At 44.1% G+C, this 20,608-nt stretch overlaps 1 protein-coding gene across 11 annotated transcripts in view; it reads right to left on the bottom strand.

Annotated features, from left to right (window-relative positions):
• FAM193A (family with sequence similarity 193 member A) overlaps nucleotides 1–20,608 on the bottom strand; it is a 123,766-nt gene that overhangs the window by 47,041 nt on the left and 56,117 nt on the right. For all 11 annotated transcript variants that reach the window (XR_008377226.1, XM_053577944.1, XM_053577937.1 and 8 more), the window contains 7 exons: nucleotides 20,454–20,601; nucleotides 19,222–19,299; nucleotides 17,835–17,947; nucleotides 17,453–17,695; nucleotides 14,492–14,645; nucleotides 14,212–14,391; nucleotides 6,503–6,754 (listed from right to left, as the gene is read on the bottom strand). Coding sequence is in view for 10 of the 11 variants with exons in the window: in XM_053577944.1 (XP_053433919.1) it covers nucleotides 6,503–6,754; nucleotides 14,212–14,391; nucleotides 14,492–14,645; nucleotides 17,453–17,695; nucleotides 17,835–17,947; nucleotides 19,222–19,299; nucleotides 20,454–20,601 (1,168 nt within the window). In the remaining variant the exon portion in view is untranslated. The remainder of the gene's footprint in view (nucleotides 1–6,502; nucleotides 6,755–14,211; nucleotides 14,392–14,491; nucleotides 14,646–17,452; nucleotides 17,696–17,834; nucleotides 17,948–19,221; nucleotides 19,300–20,453; nucleotides 20,602–20,608) is intronic.

Here is a 20,608-nt window from a genome sequence, read left to right on the forward strand (position 1 = left end):
ATGTTGACAACTTCTATGTGAAGCAATTTGCTACAGTCCCTTGGGTGGTCATCTTACAGATTTTACTGTAGTTATAAATGCTTCCATTAAAAAATACAAAAGATCTTAAATCAATAACTTAACTTTACAACTTAAAGGATTAGGAAAAAACCATACTAAACCCAAAGCTAGCAGAAAGAAGGGACTATAATAGATTAGAGTGGAGACTGATGAAAACAGAAGATAAAGAAACAAAACAAAACAAAAAAAATCAATGAAAACCAAAAGATGGTTCTTTGAAAAGATCAACAAAACTGATGAATCTTTAGTGAAACTGACAAAGAAAAAAGGAGAGAAGACTCAATAGAAACTAACTGACATTAATACTAAATTGTACAGAAATAAAAGGTATTACCAGAAAATATTTTGAAGAATTGCACACCAACACACTAGATAACATACAAAAAATGAAAAAAATCCAAAAACCTTAAAACCCAGCAAGACTAAAAAATGAAGAAACAGAAAAATCAGAACAGACCTATAACTAGTAAGGAGAATGAATTGGTAATAAAAAGTACCCCAGAAAGAAAAGAAAAAATTTTTGTAGAGAGAGAGTTTCACTTTATGGCCCTGGGTAGAGTGCCGTGGCATCACACAGCTCACAGCAACCTCCAACTCCTGGGCTTAAGCGATTCTCTTGCCTCAGCCTCCCGAGCAGCTGGGACTACAGGTGCCCGCCACAATGCCCGGCTATTTTTTTTGTTGCAGTTCGGCCGGGGTTGGGTTTGAACCCGCCACCCTTGGTATATAGGGCTGGCGCCTTACCAACTGAGCCACAGGTGCCGCCCAGAAAAAAAAATTTTTTTTAAGAGATAGAGTCTCACTTGGTCGCCTTGGGTAGAGTGTCGTTGATATCCTAGCTCACAGCATCCTCAAACTCTGGGGTTCAAGCGACACTTTTGCCTCAGCCTCAGTCCCAGCCTGAGTAGCTGGGACTACAACCACCCTCTACAACACCCAGCTAGTTTGTAGAGACAGGTATCGCTCTTGCTCAAGCAGTCCACCTGCCTCAGCCTCCAAGAGTACTAGGATTACAGGCATGAGTCACCACCACACTTCAAAGAAGTCTTAAATCTGATGGCTTCTTTGGTCATTCTCCAAATATTTAAAGAATTAATATCAATCCCTTTCAAGCTTTCCCCCAAATTGAAGGGGGTGGTAGCTCACACCTATAATCCCAGCACTTTGGGAAGCTGAAGTGAGTGGACTACTTGAGCTCAGGAGTTTGAGATCAGCTTGAGCAAGAGCAAGAGCCTGTTCTCTACTGAAAATAGAGCAATTGGCTGGGTGCTGTGGCAGGTGCCCATACTCCATGCTACTTGGGAGGCTGAGGCAAGAGGATTGCTGTGTCTAAGAGATTGAGGTTGCTGTGAGCTACGAAGACACCGTGGCACTCAACCCAGGGTAACAGAGTGAAACTGTCTCCAGAAAATAAATAAATAAATAAATAGATAGATACATACATACATATATACATAAAATGGAGAGGAAGGAACACTTTTCAGCTCAATTTTACAAGGCCAAAAAATAGTTTGATACCATAGCCAAAGACACTACAAGAAAACTCCAGACCGATACCACTTACAATATTTGATGCAAAAATCCTCATCAAAATACTAGCAAACTTAATTCAGCAGGATATTCAAAGGGTTACTACGCACCACGACCAAGTGGGATTTATTCTTGAAATGCAAAGATGGTTCAAAATCAACTCAACAGGCCGAAGGGAAAAGCCACATGACGACTACAGCTGATGCAGAGAAGGCACATGATGACATCCAAAACCCTCTTATGACAAAAAAAAAAACAAAAAACACTCAACAAACTAGTACGAAAAGTACCTCAACATGATAAAAGCCATATGTGAAAACCCACAGCAAATACTGTACTCGAGAGTGAATGAATAAAAGCTTTCCCCTGAAAATCAGGAATGAGGCAAGGAGGCCTGCTTTATCACTTCTATTTAACTTAGCACTGGAAGTTCTAGCCAGAGCAGAAAGAAAGAAAAAGAAATCTAAGGCATCACCATTGGAAAGGAGGAAATAAAACTATTTCTGTTCCCAGATGGTATGTTTTTATATGTAGAAAACCCTAAAGATTACACACACACACACACACACACACACACACAAACTGTTAGAATAAATTCAGCCAAGTAGCAAGATACAAAGACCACATTCAAAAACCAGGTGCAGGCTCAGCACCGTACCTCAGTGGTTACAGCACCGGCCACATACACTGGGTCTGATGGGTTTGAACCCTGCCTGGGCTGGCTAAACAACAGTGACAACTACAATTAACAACTACACACACACACACAAAAAAAATAGCCGGGCATTGGGGTGGGCATCTGTAGTCCCAGCTGCTTAAGAGGCTGAGGCAGGAGAATCGCTTAAGCTCTAGAGTTTGAAGTGCTGTGGGCTGTGACGCCATAGCACTTTACCGAGGGTGACACAGTAGGACTCTGTCTCAAAAAAATAAAAATAAAAATAAAATTGGGCTATCTTTAAAAAAAAAAAAATCAAGTGCATTTCTATACACCAACAATAAACAATTCAAAAAGGAAATTATGAAAACAATGTCCTTCACAATATCATCAAAAAAGAACAAAATACTGAGGAATTAACTTAAAGAAGTGAAAGATTTGTACAATGAAAACTACAAAACACTGCTGAAAGAAATTAAAGATACAATAACCTCCAACTCCTGGGCTTAGGAGATTCTCTTGCCTCAGCCTCTCGAGTAGCCGGGAATACAGGCACCCACCACAACACCCAGCTATTTTTTTGTTGCAGTTTGTCCGGGGCTGGGTTTGAACCTGCCACCCTTGGTATATGGGGCCGGTGCCCTACCCACTGAGCCACAGGCACTGCCCAAACTCAAAAGTTTTTAAAGTGTCCATATTACCCAAAATGATCTAGAGATTCAATTTAATCTCTATTAAAGTCCCAACGATGTCTCTTGCAGAAATAGAAAACCCACCCTAAATTCACACAGAACCTCAGAGAACCCTGAATAGCCAAAATAATCTTGAAAAAGAACAACGGTGGGAAGTCACACTTCCTGATTTCAGAACAAAGCTGCAGAAATCAAGATAGTGTGGTCCTGACATAAAGATAGACACACAGAGTAAGGGAGCAGGACAGACAGGCTGGACAAACCTTTGCATGTCATATATGGCCAAGTTATTTTTTGACCAAGGTGCCAGGACCATACATTAGGGAGAGGACAGTCTTTTCAAAAAAGGTGCTGGGAAAACTGGACAACCACATGCCAAAGAATGATTTTGGACCTTCACCTAATACAACATGTAAAAATTAACCCAGAATGGATCAAAGATCTAAATGAAAGCTCTCGAACCAAAACAAACAGAAAACCTTCACAACACTGGATTTAGTAATGGATGTGACCACAAAGGTACAGGCAACAAAATAAAAAACAGACAAACTGACCTCATGAAAACAAAAATGCTGTGCATCAAAAGATACCATCAATGGCAGTCCAAAGAATGGGAGAAAATATTTGCAAATCACGTATCTGATAAAGGACAAATATCCAAAATACAGTATATAGAGAACTCCTAAAACATGGTAACAAAAAAGAAGTAACTTGATTCAAAAATGGGCAAAGGATCTGAGTAGACATCCTCCAATAAGATTACTAATGGCCAATAAGCACACGAAAAGCTGTGCAACACCGTTCAACATGAGGGAAATGCAAAACAAAATTACAGAGCGGCACCACCTCACTCTCATTAGATGGCTGCTATAGCCCAAAAAACAAACACACAAAAAATAACAGAGGAGGGGCATGATGGCTCATGCCTGTAATCAGGAGGCTAAGGAGGGAGGACAGTTGAGGCCAGCCTGGGCAGCATGGGAAGACCCCATCTCTACAAAGAAAATAAGAAAAATTAGCCAGGCATGGTGATGCATGCTGTCATCCCAGCTACTCGAGAGGCTGACGCGGGAGGATCACTTGAGGCCAGGAAAAGCTACTCCAGTTCTCTGTAATTTCAAGCAAATAAATTTTTCATAGTAATCATCCTAAGTATTTTAGGTACCAAATATTTACCCACAATAGACAAAGTGTGAATTAAAAGAAGAATTACAACCAATAGTGACATAACGTCTTAAAGGCAACAAGAGAAACTTCTCCAGGCCCCAGCAACATGGACACATGCAGCACCAAAGCAGGGCCAGGTCATCGCCTGGAGCACCACCCCCTCGACCACCTCTGAGAACGTGCTCAATGCAGCTCAAGCCAAGCCTGCGCTATTCTGATAGGGCTCAGTACTCCCTGGAAGGCACCTCTAGCAATCCCCACAGGGTGATTAAAGCACTATACATTATGTGATTCAAGCTTGTTTAGAGAAACAAACATTTCCATACCAGGTATAAATATTTTGCCAAGTGCATTTTATTCTTCCAAATAAAAATGAACTCTTAACTAAAGTATTTTGAAAGATTTGGTGAATGGTCTTGACCTCGCTGAAGTGGTTGAAATGGGCTTAACGACACACTCTACTACACTTGGCTTGACCTCCATATTTGACTTTCTACCCACTAATCTTTCAATTCTGCCACAGGATTAAAGTCCAACAGGTGTCAAAAGAACAGATATTATAAATGATGCTCCTAAAATATGCTTTTCTTTGCCTTTTACTCTTATAAAGAGTACTTCTGGCTTCCTGAGAAGAGGCCAAAAGTCAGAAAAAGAATGTTTTTAACTACAGTGTCTCAGTAGACTTTGGAGAATTATCAATTTCACTACTTTACTTGAATATTTGTAGAAACTATTCTTGAATAGCTTCCACCAGCACAAATATGTAACAGAACATTCTATAATCTTTTCTTTCAACTAGGGAACAGTTTATTCATTTAATTAGAGGGAGTTGGAAACTTCCTAAATTTACACATTTGCCAAGGAATATAGGCACAAACCAGGCAGATGGTCAGAACGGTATGGCTTTGACTATATACTGAAAAATGTTACTTAAAAGCACTTTATTAATAAAGGCATCATTAAATGTTCAAACTGAGTAGTATTCAATCTAACAAAAATTTAAGCATGTACTTAGAAGTCATGCCAGGTGTAATAATCAGAATGTGACAAACTTACTCAACTCTATTCTAAACCCACGGCTGTCAATCCCCTACCGGTGTCCTCCATAGCAAACACACAACAAAGGACACCCCTGCACAGGGCCTCTGGGAGTAGGGAGACCACAAGCGTGGTCCAGAAAGGCCCTTCCATATATGTCCTCCCTTCCTCTTCCAGTTAAGAGTCACTTTTATTATTTTATTTTATTTATTTATTTTTTTTGTAGAGACAGAGTCTCACTTTATGGCCCTTGGTAGAGTGCCGTGGCCTCATACAGCTCTCACAGCAACCTCCAACTCCTGGGGCTTAAGCGATCCTCTTGCCTCAGCCTCCCGAGTAGCTGGGACTACAGGCGCCCGCCACCACACCCGGCTATTTTTTGGTTGCAGTTTGGCCGGGGCCGGGTTTGAACATGGGGCCGGCGCCTTACCGACTGAGCCACAGGCGCCGCCCAAGAGTCACTATTTTAAATAAGTAAATTACTAGAGTTTGGGGAAAATTCTATTTTTGGTTGATTACAGCTAACCTTGAACAAGAATAACTTGCATAAAAAAAAAGAATCAGAATTACAGGTGAGTCAACAAAAGTAACTTCACAAATAGCTAGAGAGGCACAGCTGAAGGCCAAAGAATGAAATAAACCTAAAATTTCACTGCAATGTCTAAGATACTAAATACATGCATGGGATTCTCTGAGAAGAAATTAAAAAAAAAAAAAAAAAAAATCAATGTTTTTCCTGCTTCTCACTCCATTTCCTAAACAGGCTCTTAGCACACCTGGCTTCTGGAAGCCTCTCCCATCTGCCCGCTGGCTGCCTCTCCAGACCTGTAGGGACCTATGACCTGCAATGGGTCTGCAGTGGGCACTCAAGAGTTCCTTTTTTAGGCTTGTGTATTTCTACAAGGTGTTAATTTTCATGCTGAAGAAGCATAATCATAGATCCTTTACAGCCCAGTCAATGTTAGATGTTGTGCTATATTCAAATTATTTTACTCATCACTGGAAGAAGATGAGCCAGCTCTCAGAAGGCCATGGGTAATTTTGAATTTCTGTAGAAGTATCCTTGAGTTTAACCTATCAGCAACATTATCTGAAAAACTGTTTTTTGGTAGTTAATTCTGAATGAATTAAACCATGACTTTCATGACTGTATTGAATGATTGTTTTTACAACTGTAAAGGTTCAAAATTCTAAGTGTTTAAGAGACTCATGGGGAAAGGGAACATTTGCAGACCTTCCTATCAAGAGCAAATGCTGTCCTATGCAAGTCACCAATTTACTGATTTCTTTTTGTTTAAATATGCACTCTTGTGAGATCTTAGTGATGAGTGAGCTTTCAGGTTCCTTCTCCTCAACTTACCTTACTGTGTGTGAAGGGGGGTGCTGCATACAAGGTAGGGTGGATGAGGGGGCGTGGCAGGTGTGGGACAGTGTGCAGCGGCACATGCCCATGGATGTGGGGGTAAAGATGCAGTGCAGGGTGTGCAGGCTTCTCTGGGGTCACGAACTGGTGACCAAGAGGAAGGGCTCCAGCTGTCATTGCAGATGGTGTCAGTCCAGAAGCTTCTTGTTTACAAACATGACACTCACAAGTGTTTGGAGCTTGTTCAGCCTAAGAAGAAAGAGAAAAAACACTAAATTATTCACAATTATTCACTAAACAGAGAGTAGAATGAAGTAAATTAAAGTCAGTCACATTCTGCTGAGCAATTACAAAGTGAATGTCAAGGTAACAGGGACTTGCCCAGATAGCCTGTGGTGACCAGCACCCTCCCTTGAGAGAAAGGAGGGAGCCCAAGAGCCCAGGACTGCAGACGCTGCAGAGAAGAGGTGCATCTGATGCCTCCATATGGTATTCACTCATGTTGAAGCCACCGGATCTGTGTCCTGTGCCTGATGGGGCAAGTTTCACTTCCCAAATCTGACCAGGACAAGGGACCTGGTGGTGCTCGACAAGTAGACAGGGAGCTCGAAACGGGGAGAACAGAGCCATCAGTCGGCTATCTTCCACAGGGCTCATGCTGCTGAATATATGGTCACACGGGGATTCTCTGACATGCAGCAGAGATGGGACTTCAGCCTAAGGCAGAAGGAAGAGGTCAGGGGCTTCTTTGCCTCAACTCTCAAAGGCAACCATTTTGAGGCTCCGGAAATCAACCAAAGGAAAGCACTGAGAAGCATTTATTCACATAAATCAGTTAGAACTTCAGGGAGGAAAGCAGGACTCTAGCCCTCTTGACTGAGAGCCTTGCCACTGCCCATACCCTGCATTCCACCCCCAGACTCAGTACAGAGTAGGTACAGGAGTTCCAAGAGCAGGGATGCCAGTGAGAACCAGCCCTGCTGCCAAGAAGAGCAGCTTGGTGCTAGGCAGAGGGTGAAGAAATAAGCAATGCCCACACACTCTGTCAGCCTGAGACTGGGTCTTGGCTGGTGTGAGCCGTATAAGGATGGAAATCCAATAGGGAGACCCTAGAGGTGAGAGAGCCCTGCAGGCTCCATAAGCTGCTCTCACTGGCGAGACACACCACAATGCACACACAGGAGAGTCCTCAGAAGCCAGAGGAAGAGGCCGCCAAAGCCAATCTGAGCACTGGCTGAGTGCTGAGCCCTGAACACATGAGTAAAGGGCAGGGCCCCTATGGGTTAAAGGGGCACAGGCAATCTCTGCTCAGACCATCAGTGACCAGTAAGTTAGGCAGCCAACCTCTAAAAGTTAAGCCAAAACCCCCCAAAATAATAAAAAGGTGAACTGGGACATCTGCAGCCACATGATGTGAGGGGATAAATATTCCAAAAATTAAGCCCAGGAAGATAACTAAAAATAAACAAAAACCCCAAACAAACATGATAACCCTCAAAGGGGAAAAATCAGAATGCAAAGTTGCAATATTACTTAAAAATGTTCAGCTTTCAACAAAAAATTGTGAGAACATGCAAAGAAAAAGTGTGACCCATGTGCAAAAAAAAAAGTTAAATAGTCGGGTGGCGCCTGTGGCTCAGTGAGTAGGGCGCCGGCCCCATATACCGAGGGTTGTGGGTTCAAACCCAGCCCAGGCCAAACTGCAACCAAAAAATAGCCGGGCGTTGTGGCGGGAGCCTGTAGTCCCAGCTGCTCGGGAGGCTGAGGCAAGAGAATCACGTAAGCCCAGGAGCTGGACGTTGCTGTGAGCCGTGTGACGCCACGGCACTCTACGAGGGCAGTAAAGTGAGACTCTGTCTCTACAAAAAAAAAAAAAAAAAAAGTTAAATAGTCAAAACTGGTTCTATATGGTCCAGATACTAAATTAGAACAAAAAATGTCAAAGCTGCTACTGTAACATATTTAGAGACTTAAAGAGAAAACAAAAACAAAGATCCAATTCAACAACAAAGAAAGAGAAACTACAAAAGGGAATGAAATAAAATTCTAGACGCAAAAAGTACAATATTTAAAATGAAAATTTCACTAAAGGGGCGTAAAGGCAGATCTGAGATGGAAGAAAAAGAATTTGAGAACTTTAAGACAAAGCAACAGAAATCACTGTATTTTGCTGTATACTATGTATGTGCATTTGCCCAAATTTTTGAGGAAAAAATAAAGATGTGAATTATATGCAGGTAATACTAATTCTGTATCTACAGGAATCATTTTAATTTATGCTTATGCATTAAAAGTGTAACTTTAGAAAGCAATGACATCCATATATAAAATAATACCCTGGAATACGTAACTGGTTGTGATGAACTTAGGATGAATTTGCAACAAAAGCATTTCTGGCCAATGACGATGACATATTTTCATACACTTTAGGCAGGAGCTATCAATCTAGCTGATATTTTTACAAAAATTATTGGAAAATGAGGGACTTTACCTAACAAACGCAATCAGTGCAACTTGGTTTCTTGTACCCTCAATGAATTCCCAACAATAAAAAAACAAATTTTTTTTAAAAGTAGCAAAATCATCCCAGAAGTCACACACACAAAAAAATTACTGGAAAATGCAGAAATAGTTTTTGTACACTGCAGGCTTTAGCCTAATGGTTATTAAATATGGTAAAAAGCTCAGCAACAGAGCTGCCAAGAGGCAGTGTGCACCCCTCACAGAGGGTGTCATAGACTGTGGGGCAGCAGGAAAGAAGCTTCTTTAGTTGCCAAGACAGAAAAAGGGAGTGGAGGGAAACCTCCAAAGTGTCCAGAGGTGGCACAGGAAGTGAAGACCTGGATTCTGGAGCAGCATCAAACTGGGATCTCTCTTTCTATGAAGATGATACAAGAAAAGGGTAAAAGGACTGTCTGAGAAAAAACACTGATGATTTTTCGGGGACACCTACGTGCTGCTTTAATTTTATGGAGAAGGTTTAGGTATGAGGACAGAAACAAAACTTGCCCCCAAACTTCGAGCAGCCTATGAGAATCAAGTTTTAGAATTTCATTCTTATGTTATCAATCTTTGAAAAACTTGTAACTTTAAGGTGTCTTAAATCACCCGTATAAATAAGGTTGCACTCATGTGGAATGCACTACCCAACAGAACTGTGGATGTCAGAGGAGCAAAAATTGGGGCTGTTACAACTAGTGGACACGAGAAAACACATTTCCCTATTGTTCTAGCCTATTATGCAGATGGAACAAAAGCTACCACCTACGATTATCTTTACTGTATTTGACACTGTATCTCAAAAAGAAAAAAGAGAAAAGAAAAATGTTTTTGAAAGATAGATTTCAGGTGAGGCTTGGTGCCTATGGCTCAAGTGGCTAAGGCGCCAGCCACATACACCTGACCTGGCGGATTCGAATCCAGCCTGGGCCCGCCAAACAATGATGGCTGCAACCAAAAAACAGCCTGGCGTTGTGGCGGGTGCCTGTAGTCTCAGCTACCTGGGAGGCTGAGGCAGGAGAATCACTTGAGCCCAGGAGTTGGAGGTTGCTGTGAGCTATGATGCCACAGTACTCTATCCAGGGCAACAGCTTGAGGCTCTGTCTCCAAAAAAAAAAAAAAAAATAGAAAGAAAGATTTCAGGTGGAGTTATTGTCCACATGCATGAAAAAGGAGAGATGGGCGGCGCCTGTGGCTCAGTGAGTAGGGCGCCGGCCCCATATGCCGAGGGTGGCGGGTTCAAACCCAGCCCCGGCCAAACTGCAACAAAAAAATAGCCGGGCGTTGTGGCAGGCGCCTGTAGTCCCAGCTGCTTGGGAGGCTGAGGCAAGAGAATCGTGTAAGCCCAAGAGTTAGAGGTTGCTGTGAGCCGTGTGACGCCACGGCACTCTACGGAGGGCGGTACAGTGAGAGACTGTCTCTACCAAAAGAAAAAGGAGAGATGAATGAAGAAGGCACCAAAATCTGGTTTAACAAAGCTTGGTCATGAATGCCTGGAGGATTACTTAAAAGACCAGCTTTGCTTGTTTTTGATCATTTCAAAGCCCATGTTACACAAACACCAAAAATAATCACAGCAGACTTGAAACCCAACTTGCTGTGATACCTGGTGGGCCAACCAGCCAACTGCAGCCTCTTGATGTATCAGTAAACCAGCCCTTTGAGGCCCTAATGAAAAAATAGTGGACATCCTGGATGTAGTCAGCTGGTAATGATTTAATACCTATAGGCAGAATCAAGAAAGCATCCATTGCCCAGGTTTTTGATCTGATCCTAAGTTTGTACAACAGTGTGTATAAGAAAGTGGTTGTGGAGGCCGGGAGCAGTGGCTCACACCTGTAATCCTAGCACTCTGGTGAGGCTGACGCAGGTGGATCGCCTAAGCTCACAGGTTTGAGACCAGTCTGAGCAAGAGTGAGACCCCGTGTCTAAAAGTAGCTGGGCGTTGTGGTGGGCACCTGTAGTCCCAGCTACTGGGGAAGCTGAGAGAAGAGAATTGTTTGAGCCTAAGAGTTTGAGGTTGCTGTGAGCTGTGATATCATAGCACTCTACTGAGGGCAATAAAGTAAGACTCTGTCTCAAAAAAAAACAAACCAAAAAAAAAAATACCCCCCAAAACTTGGGCCAAAAGTGTGGGCGTACATTATACATGAGAGTATATGATACAAAATATGGTATCTAGCCGAAGAACAGAGAAGAAAAGAGGTGAATGAAAAATACACAGTCTGTGTATGGTAGCAATGCCTATAATCCTACCACTCTGGAAGGTAGGAGGTCAAGGCAGGAAGACTGCTTAAGACCAGGAGTTTCAGACCAGCCAGCCTGAGCAAGAGCAAGACCTCCCTCTCTACAAAAAAAGAAAAATCAGCCAGGTGTGTCAGTGCATGCCTGTACTCTTAGATACTCAGGAGGCTGGAGCAGAGGATTCCTTGAGCCCAGGAGTTTGAGGCTGCAGTGAGCTGTGATGACACCACCGCTCTCCAGCCTGAGTGAGAAAGCAAGACTACTGTCTCAATATGAGAAGAAAAAAAACTAAAGAAGAAAGAAACCCCAATCCTACTAAAATTAGTAAATGAATTTAGCAAAGCTACTTGAATACAAGATCATTACATAACCACTATGTTTCTTCATATTGCCAAATTCAATTGGAAATCAAAATCAGAAAATACCATTTACAGGTAGTCCCCACCTTACAAAGGTCCCCTGATGTAGGATTCACACTTATGAAGAAGGGCTACTATAGGTAATAGGTAAATGTACCTGTTCCAACTTGGACACAAATTCAACTTAAGAGCAAACCTACAGAGCCTACTCATTCACAACCTGGGGACTGCCAGTATTACAGGATCAAAGATCATCTAATACTTTAGAATAAATTTAAGAAATATGTTTAAGACCCACAGACTGGAGATTTTTAAAATCTGCTGAGAGAAATGAAAGATAATTTAAATAAATGGAAAGATACATAATGTTTAGAATGAAAGATTCAATTCTGTGAGGACTATATTCTCTCCAAACTTATCTGTATTATTCCCATAAAGCAAAGATAATGTCTAGAGGATTTCACTGGTGAACTCTAAAATATATTCAGGAATTCAATGAAATCCTCTTTGGAATCCAAACAGGCTTTTTGGTAGAAGCTGACAAGTTGACCCTAAAATTGATATGGGAATGCAAAAGATTTTCAACAGCCTAAATAATTTTGGAAAAGGTCCACCAAGCTGGAGGGCAGACCCCAATTTCCAAACTGACCACAAGCAACAGTCAAGTTGCTAGGGGGGTAAGGACAGAGATCAAATGAACAGAATGGACAGGCCAGACACAAACCCTTGCGTTTATACTCCACTGACTTTCAACAAATGGTCAAGCCAGTTCAACAGGGAAAGGAGGGTTTTCTTTTGACAAACAATTAAGTACTGAGACAAAGAGATGATCACATGTGCAGAAAGGCGAATTTATACCCTGACCTCACACTGTAAGCAGACAGTAAGTCAAATGAACCACAAAACTTGAGTAAGAAATGAAATTATAAATCTTCTCAAGGAAAATAGTTCTGTGGCAGGCTGAGTTTTCTTGGATGGGACATCAAAAGCATGATTAATAAAAGAAAAAAATTGGAAAACAGAAATGCATCAAAATTAAAAATCTTTGCTTTTTAAGAGACACCAATAAAAAACAGATAGGCTGGAGACTGTGAGAACATATAACAAATCATGTATTTTTAATAAAGGACTTATATCTAATATATAAAGAACTCTTATGACCCAATAATAAGATAAAAAAGGAAATAAACAGCCCTGAAATATGTGAAAGGATGCTCAATTCTACACATTAAAAAGTGAAATGAGAACTGGAAACACAGGGGGTTCCACTTCTTATCTACTAACCTGTGACACCACTCTCTTCTGGGGTCTAAGGCAGGCCTTCGTGGCATAATCCAACCCCACTCCCAGGAACTCTGACCCAGGAAACCCACTGCTGGTGACCAAGCTGGGGATCTATCAGCTCTGTTCAGAATGCCAGATGTACACACTGAACAGTTTATAATGGCCCCCAGACTAGGGTGGGGGGATTAACAGAAGTACTCATCAACATGGGACTGAAAAGAAAAAACAAAACCTCGGTATGTCTACATAATGGATCTGATACAAGAAGGCAGGCTGGCAGTACACTCTGTGTAGACAGATACACTGCTAAGTGAAAAAGCAAGGCACAGAATCATGTGTATTAGTGTCATCAATTTTCATAAAATAAAAAAATAAATATTTTACTGCATTTAAATTGAATAAGACTAATTATTGGGACTAGGGACTGGGGATGCATGGATGCTGAGGAAGGGGGTGGAGCAAGGCCTTTTGGTGCACATCTTTCAATGTCACCCTTACTGCTGTGTCACCTATTAAAATGAATCAATTAGCCAAGTGCCCTGACCTTCACTTGTTCTCTCTTTCATTTCAAAACTGCTTACTGAGCAAGTGTTTGTTATAAAACTCTGAGTCTTTTAAAAAAACAAACAAACTAATGATCTAATAAGGCAACCTCAACTTCAGTTAACAGAAATATAGATATTAAACCAATTAAAAAGTCCACTTACAAAAAAAAACTTCTTTTAAAATTTTAACATTCCATTATATTTTAAACTCTCTCTTTGCTTCTATACAGACAAGAAAACTCCATGTCACCTAAACATGTGGAGCTACTATGAGGTGTCACAAAATTAAGACTGACAGTTGAATTCAGTCAAAAGGAATAAGACTGGCTGGGCAAGGTGGCTCACGCCTGTAATTCTAGCACTCTGGGAGGCCGAGGCAGGTGGATTGCCTGAGCTCATAGGTTTGAGACCAGCCTTAACAAGAGTGAGACCCTGTCGCTAAAATAGCTGGGCGTTGTGGTGGGCGTCTGTAGTCCCAGCTACTTGGGAGACTGAGGCAAGAGAATCACTTGGGCCCAAGAGTTGGAGGCTGCTGTGAGCTATGATGCCAGGGCATTCTACCAAGGGTAACATATAATGAGACTCTGTCTCAAAAAAAAAAAAAGAAGAAGAAATAAGATTTAAATGGGGTTGTGGTTGTCCGTAAGAATGCCTTGATTCTCCCTATTTCTAACCTTCAGAAATCACTGGGAACAGAACAACCTTGTACTCAGTAATGCTCATGTTATAAAGGGACCCTTGACAAAATAGAAACTCTGAAAGCATAAAATCCCACCTGCTGTGTCGGATGAGATGTGGGAGGACTGTCCACCTTACTCCCCTCCTCCTTGGAGCTCCTGCTTCCTGGGGCCCCATCTTCATGTAGGGCTCCTGGGGGCTCCCCGCTACTTTCCCCATCTGCATCTTCATCGTCAGCTTCTGAAGAGCTACTGCTGGTGCTGCTCACCTGTGGGGACTTCAAAGATAGCCTGGTGTAACTTCCACTTTTCAAAACAAGAACCCAAAGAATCACAATGTCAGACTGTCCCGTGCCGCCTACTGTCACTGCTACATACCTCCTCCTTCAGGGCCGCACCTTCCCCACCGCTGTGTGCCTCGCCGTGGATCCCGTTCATGCTGGCCGCCACCTCAGCATCATCATAGCTACTCAGCGGGTAAATGTCAGCAAATTTAGCTGACAAAGGTGCCACATCATCATCGTCACTGCAGCTGAGATAAGCAAAGAGGGTCACCACAAGGTGGAGGTGAGCAGGGGCAGCCAAGGAACCAACCCTAAGCACAGACATTCCCTTTACACGCCACTGTCTTTGTTTACAACAATATAAGGGTAGGCATCACACACACTGCTAAACGGCTCTTTGCAGGGACAAACGCCTGGAAGACAAATATTTGCACTGTTTGGTAGAGTGACAAAACCTTCTACAAGAAGAAATGTCAAGGAAACCACAAAAATTTAGTCAGACTAATTGATACTATAAATCCACTTGACCCAAAGCTTTGTGTTAGCCCCTCTGTTACTCTCAAGCACATAAAATTTTTGACTAAAATTAAAGTGGTAAGATGCCCACCTCAGGTCATCAATATTTGCTTTTCTAACCATCGAAATTTCAGAAATAGCCAGGTGAACAAAACTTTAAGACACTTATAAGACAAAATATTTTTTTTTTTTGGCTACAAGGCCAGTCAGGGTCTAGTCGGTCATAATATTAATTAAATATCAGTTTTACTAGACCTCTAAGCAATAGGTAAATGGAATATTTACTAAAAAAAACTTTAACAGGTATCAGGGCTTTCACCTAAACGTTTGATTCTCTGGAGTATACAGAGAGCTGCCAAGACAGGTGCAGTGGTTCACACCTATAACCCAAGCACTATGAGGCTTGCCTCAGGCAAGAGGATCACTGGAGGCCAAGGGTCTGAGACCAGCCTTGTCAACATAGCAAGACCCCCATCTCTACAAAAATTAATTAGCTGGTATGGTGGTGTACACATGTTGTTCCAACTGTTCAGGAGGCTGAGGCAAGAGAATGGCTTGAGTTTAAGGCTGCAGTGAACTATGATAGCACCACTACATTCCTGCCTGGGTGACAAAGTGAGACCCTACTTTGTGAGGTCTCACTCATGCACACTGAACTGTGTAATCTTTTTACACAGACCTCATAGTTCTGCGGATGGTCCAGAGTCCATGAAAACATGCCACTGTGTCTGTCTTTAGCCTGAGTGCACAATGACATCTGGAAAGTAACCATCCTAAGAACTGGATGTTACCTTTTTAGGAGGGAGTGTCCAGGACTACCAAACTACAATGTCTTTTCCATTTTCAAGAAAGCAAGATTCAACCTGCTACAAGGTGGTACAATCTGGAGCTTGCAAGAGGGAAGCTCCAAGAGCACTCAGCAGGCAAAGGGTGCTCAGGTCTCCCAAGGCCCACAGCAGCTGAGGTGATGGAACGTGCTCCCTCAGTTAGCACTCACACCTGCTCCTGAGGTTTCACCATGGCCACGATGTGCAGATGAGGAAACTGAGGTTCTAAAATGCAATAACTCAACCATTTGCCTCACCAATACAAACCTATGTTTACAAGAGTAACTACATGTATCCATGTGCAAACCCTTCCAGAAATTATCAGGTAACTAACACTTCCACAAGTAACACAGTCACAACTCTGAGGAAATCAGAGACCAACCACCTATCACAGGAATTGATGATGGCTGTTCAGCCATCTTCCTAATACAAAATGTACTTCTTTTTTTTTTTTTTTTTGGTAGAAACAGAGTTTCACTTTATCGCCCTCGGTAGAGTGCTGTGGTGTCACACAGCTCACAGCAACCTCCAACTCCTGGGCTTCAGCGATTCTCCTGCCTCAGTCTCCCGAGTAGTTGGGACTACAGGCGCCTGCCACAACGCCCGGCTATTTTTTTGTTGCAGTTTGGCCGGGGCTGGGTTTGAACCCGCCACCTTTGGTATATGGGGCTGGCGCCCTGCTCACTGAGCCACAGGCGCCGCCCCAAAATGTACTTCTAATCATGCAAGCACATGGAAAACAGAAACTTTCAGCTGCTTGCTAAAGTAATCCTGTGAGTTCTCAGCAAGACATGGAGCAAGCTTAATCACTAAGCTGACAGTGAGGCAGCACAGATAGCAGGCTGCCACCCTCCAGGAAAATGAGGAGACGCGAACCCATAATAAGACACTGCCCAGCATACCAACACGCTTCTTTACTGGCATTTAATATATGAGTTTTTTTTTTTCGAGACAAGGTCTCAATCTATAACCCAGGCAGGAGTGCAGGGGAGCAATCATAGCTCACTGCAGCCTCACACTCCCAGGCTCCTGCGTCAGCCTCCTGAGTAGGTGGGACTAACAGCATGCACCCCCACAGTTGGCTAGGTTTACTTATTTGTTGTTGAGATGGGGTCTTACTGGTCAACAGTAAGGCTGGTCTCAAACTGCTGGCCTCAAGTGATTCTCCTGCCTCAGCCTCCCAAAGTGCTGGGACTACAGGTGTGAGCCACTGTACATGGTTGGGCATCTAATAATTTATCGTATTTTTTTTAGGTGATGAAACTGTTAAAGTTTGAATTTATGATTTCATTTTTAAAAGCTGCTTAAAAAATGCTAGAGGTCTTTTTTTTTTTCCCCCGAAGAGAGTCTCAAGCTGTCGCCAGGGGTAGAGTGCCGTGGCGTCAACAGCTCACAGCAACCTCCAACTCTTGGGCTTAAGCGATTCTCTTGCCTCAGACTCCCAAGTTATCTGGGACTACAGGCTCCTGCCACAATGCCCAGGTATTTTTTTGTAGTTGCCATTGTTGTTTGGCAGGCCTGGGCCGGGTTCGAACCTGTCAGCCCTGGTATATGTGGCTGGTGCCCTAACCACTGAGCTACGGGCACCGAGCCAGGTCTTTTTTTAGGAAAAGCACGATACTGGCATTCATAAATTCTTTAGATGTTACTGTCTATTTCTCATTACTGGGCTACTTAAATTTCTGAAACTGTATTACAAAGTCACAACTTACAAAGCTGGTGCAGAGCCACTGTCTGTTCGGATGAGCCTGGGGTGCTGCTGAACTGTGATGGGCGAGCTGGAAGCTGAGCCTGAGCTTGCGGATGACACGCTCGGTGGGCGCATCTCTGGGAGGTAGTCGGGAGCAGAGTCTGCCTGGAGTGGCAGCTGGTGAGTGTGGACATCATCAGTGACAGGAGGATCCATGATCCCACAAGTGAGGATGTGTGAAAGGCTGCAGTCATCACAAGCACATCTGATGGGGCATTAAGGACAGTTACCAGGACGGCCAACAGAGTGATCAGCTCGTGCTCTCCAGAGGTCTGGCTGGACCTCTGCTTGGTTCACAGAAGGCCCCACAGACTTGTGGCCACCACACCCTCCCCCAGGCTCACCTCCTTCTGTAGTTGCAGTTGGGGCAGTCAGGCACAGTCAGCCGGGAGGACAGCATGTGCCTCATGCTGTCTGTAAAGTTATTCTCACCAGTCACTGCTTTCTTATTAGATAACTAGAGAAAATGATAAAATAATACCTTAAATTTGCAAGATACTCTCGCCATTATGTGGTTCATATTTCTCAGTAATTATGGTAACGTGGTTCATGCTTATCTAGGAACTGATGGGGAGAGCTTCAAGTATGACAGAACCAGGGACAGCAGACCTGGAGCCTGCATCAGCCAGGGGCTGACAAAAGGCTCGGTACCAGGAGTCCCCAAATGCTCGTCTTTGGCAAATACAACTGTAAGGCACCCTCCCAAGAGACACCCACCTTGTGTCTGCCATGTGCTTGGTAATTCCTGTACACCAGGAACAGAGCTATAGGGACAAGAGGTGTGCATGGAGGAGAAGGGGTGAATGTGGGTGCTAGCAGGGAAGTGACACCTAAACTTCTAGTCAATGAGGTGAGCATCTGGATTCCCAAGGAGAAGGAACTCTGGACCAACTGTGGCAATGGAACAGGTAGCATCAGGGGCCACTCAACAGGACAGGACACATGCGGAACAGGGGCAAGCAATGAGCTAAAATATGGTGCCACCTATGTACCTGTGGCACCTGGAGGAGACCACAGAAGCTGAAATGTGGAGGCAGCTGCCAGGCCAAAGCAAGGCCACCACATATACTTAAAGAAAAGCCAAGGGCGGAGCCTGCAAAGGAGACTGAGAGCACATCAGAGAGGCAGGAAAAGGTACGGTGCCACAGGTGGACAGGAGATCAACGGGCGCAAGTTTCTAAATGAAGCTGAGTGCCTTGAGACCAACCACGGGAAGGTCACCAGCAGAGGGGGAGAGGGCGAGCCTGCCTGGAGGGGGCGTACCGGGAAGAGGAGGGGGCGGAGGTGCCGCAGCCACGCTGAAGGCCGATGCCAACACTGCTGGAGGTCTGAGCCTCTGTCCACAGAGGTTGGGCCCTAATCCCAGCTCTGTGACACAAAGCAACAGTCCTCACTTCACACGCTTCTTGTGTGTAACCTGGAAGTAGCACCACCTGCCTCGCCGGGGATCGTGGGGACTTGGAAATCTCGTCTCCAAGTACCCAGGGACCCTGTGGGCTAGAGAGGTCACGCAATAAGCATGTGCTGTCCTTGAAGAGTGTACGGAAGTGAACAGGTAGAGAAAATCAGCTTATCTTGAGGTTAAAACATTGTCTAGTGCAGTGTTTTAACACAGGCAGACCTGGCGTGTAGTCCTCCAATGTCGTCCTAGCAGAGTGCTGCCGTGTGCAGGAGCCACCTGCTCTGTATCGAAGGACCTCTTTGCTTCACACGCCCCTGTGATGAGCTTACCTGCTCTTCCATGAATCTTCTTTGTTTAAAAAGCTCCCAGTCTTCTGTTAATATGCGCTGTTTGGTTTTCATTGCCATCTAGTAAGGGGACATAAAAAAATAAAACCCCTAACACCTCAGCAGCAACAACTACACAAGATATTTTTTAAAATGACATATGAGAAACATCATCTGCAAACCAAAGACACAACACTGCAAACATCTGAACGGTTTCTACTTCACCACTGTACTCATCTCACTAACAAGCATCACAAGTACTTTTATTTCTTTCCTTCTTTCTTTTCCTTGAAGAGATAGGGTCTCATTCTGTTACACAGGCTGCAGTGCAGTGGCATTGCCACAACTCACCACAGCTTCCAACTGAGCCCTAAAAGAATCTTCCTGCCTCAGCTTCCCAAACAGCTGCACCTAAAGGCATGTAGCACAACACTATAGAGACAGGGCCAGGCAAGGCTGCTGGCCTTCTTTTAAAGGTAATGGTGGTATATGGAGTAAGAAAGGATAAATGATAGAATTTTGTATTATATTTTTGAGATTATTTTTAGGGAAATAGAACCTGGGCTCTGGCTTAAGATGTGTGCTGGTGCCACACGGACCCTGCTGTGCCTTTGTCAGCGCTCTCTGTTGGTGCTAGGAGAGGTGGGAGAAGGATAGGATGGAGCATGACCTTGCCTGGCCCTCCGATAGGTGTGAAGCAGGCAGGTGGGCAGGGTGGGGACCAGGGCGCTGCCTCCAAGACCTGCTCTGATGGGCACTGGGTCCCCGGTGCACCTTTGCTTCAGGCCCATTTCCAACAGGTGCACCTTCCATCTGTTCCCTCCATGCTGTGAGCCACCGGCCACCTTGTGCATGTCTGCACTCCCTTTCTAGACAGTTGGGTACACAGAGAGAATGGGCCCTGAATGGCACAGTGCTCAGTAAGTGGTCTTGGAATTACAAAACAACCACATGGGGACAGAGAGCCTGGAGAGCAGCCTGTGCAAGTCACAGTGGTGCACCCAGGCTGAGGTGGACTGGCCACCTGCTGCCACCACAACCCTCAGCACAGCTGGGCAGAAGCTGCCAGTACAGCACAGTTTTCCTGTCCCCTCTGGAAAATCAGCCACTGACACAGAGTCGACCCGCATGCACTGGGCCTCTGCCAGGAACCCACAGCAGCACAGTGGCACGCTGCCTTCAGAGCGGCGTCCCCAGAAGGCGTGCACTGCACTGGCTCCCAAAGGGAGACGCACCTGCTCATCCACATAGGCGTCAATTCTCTTCTGGCACTCCAGCCACTCCTCGGCAACGCCTCGCAGCTCCTCCTCTGAGCGCTGGTACCGCTGCAACAGGGTGCTGTAGGTATCCTCACTGCATGTGTCATGTGTGGTGGTCCCTAGCCTATGAG

The sequence above is a fragment of the Nycticebus coucang genome, chromosome 23 (assembly GCF_027406575.1).
Source record: "Nycticebus coucang isolate mNycCou1 chromosome 23, mNycCou1.pri, whole genome shotgun sequence".
NCBI lineage: Eukaryota > Metazoa > Chordata > Mammalia > Primates > Lorisidae > Nycticebus > Nycticebus coucang.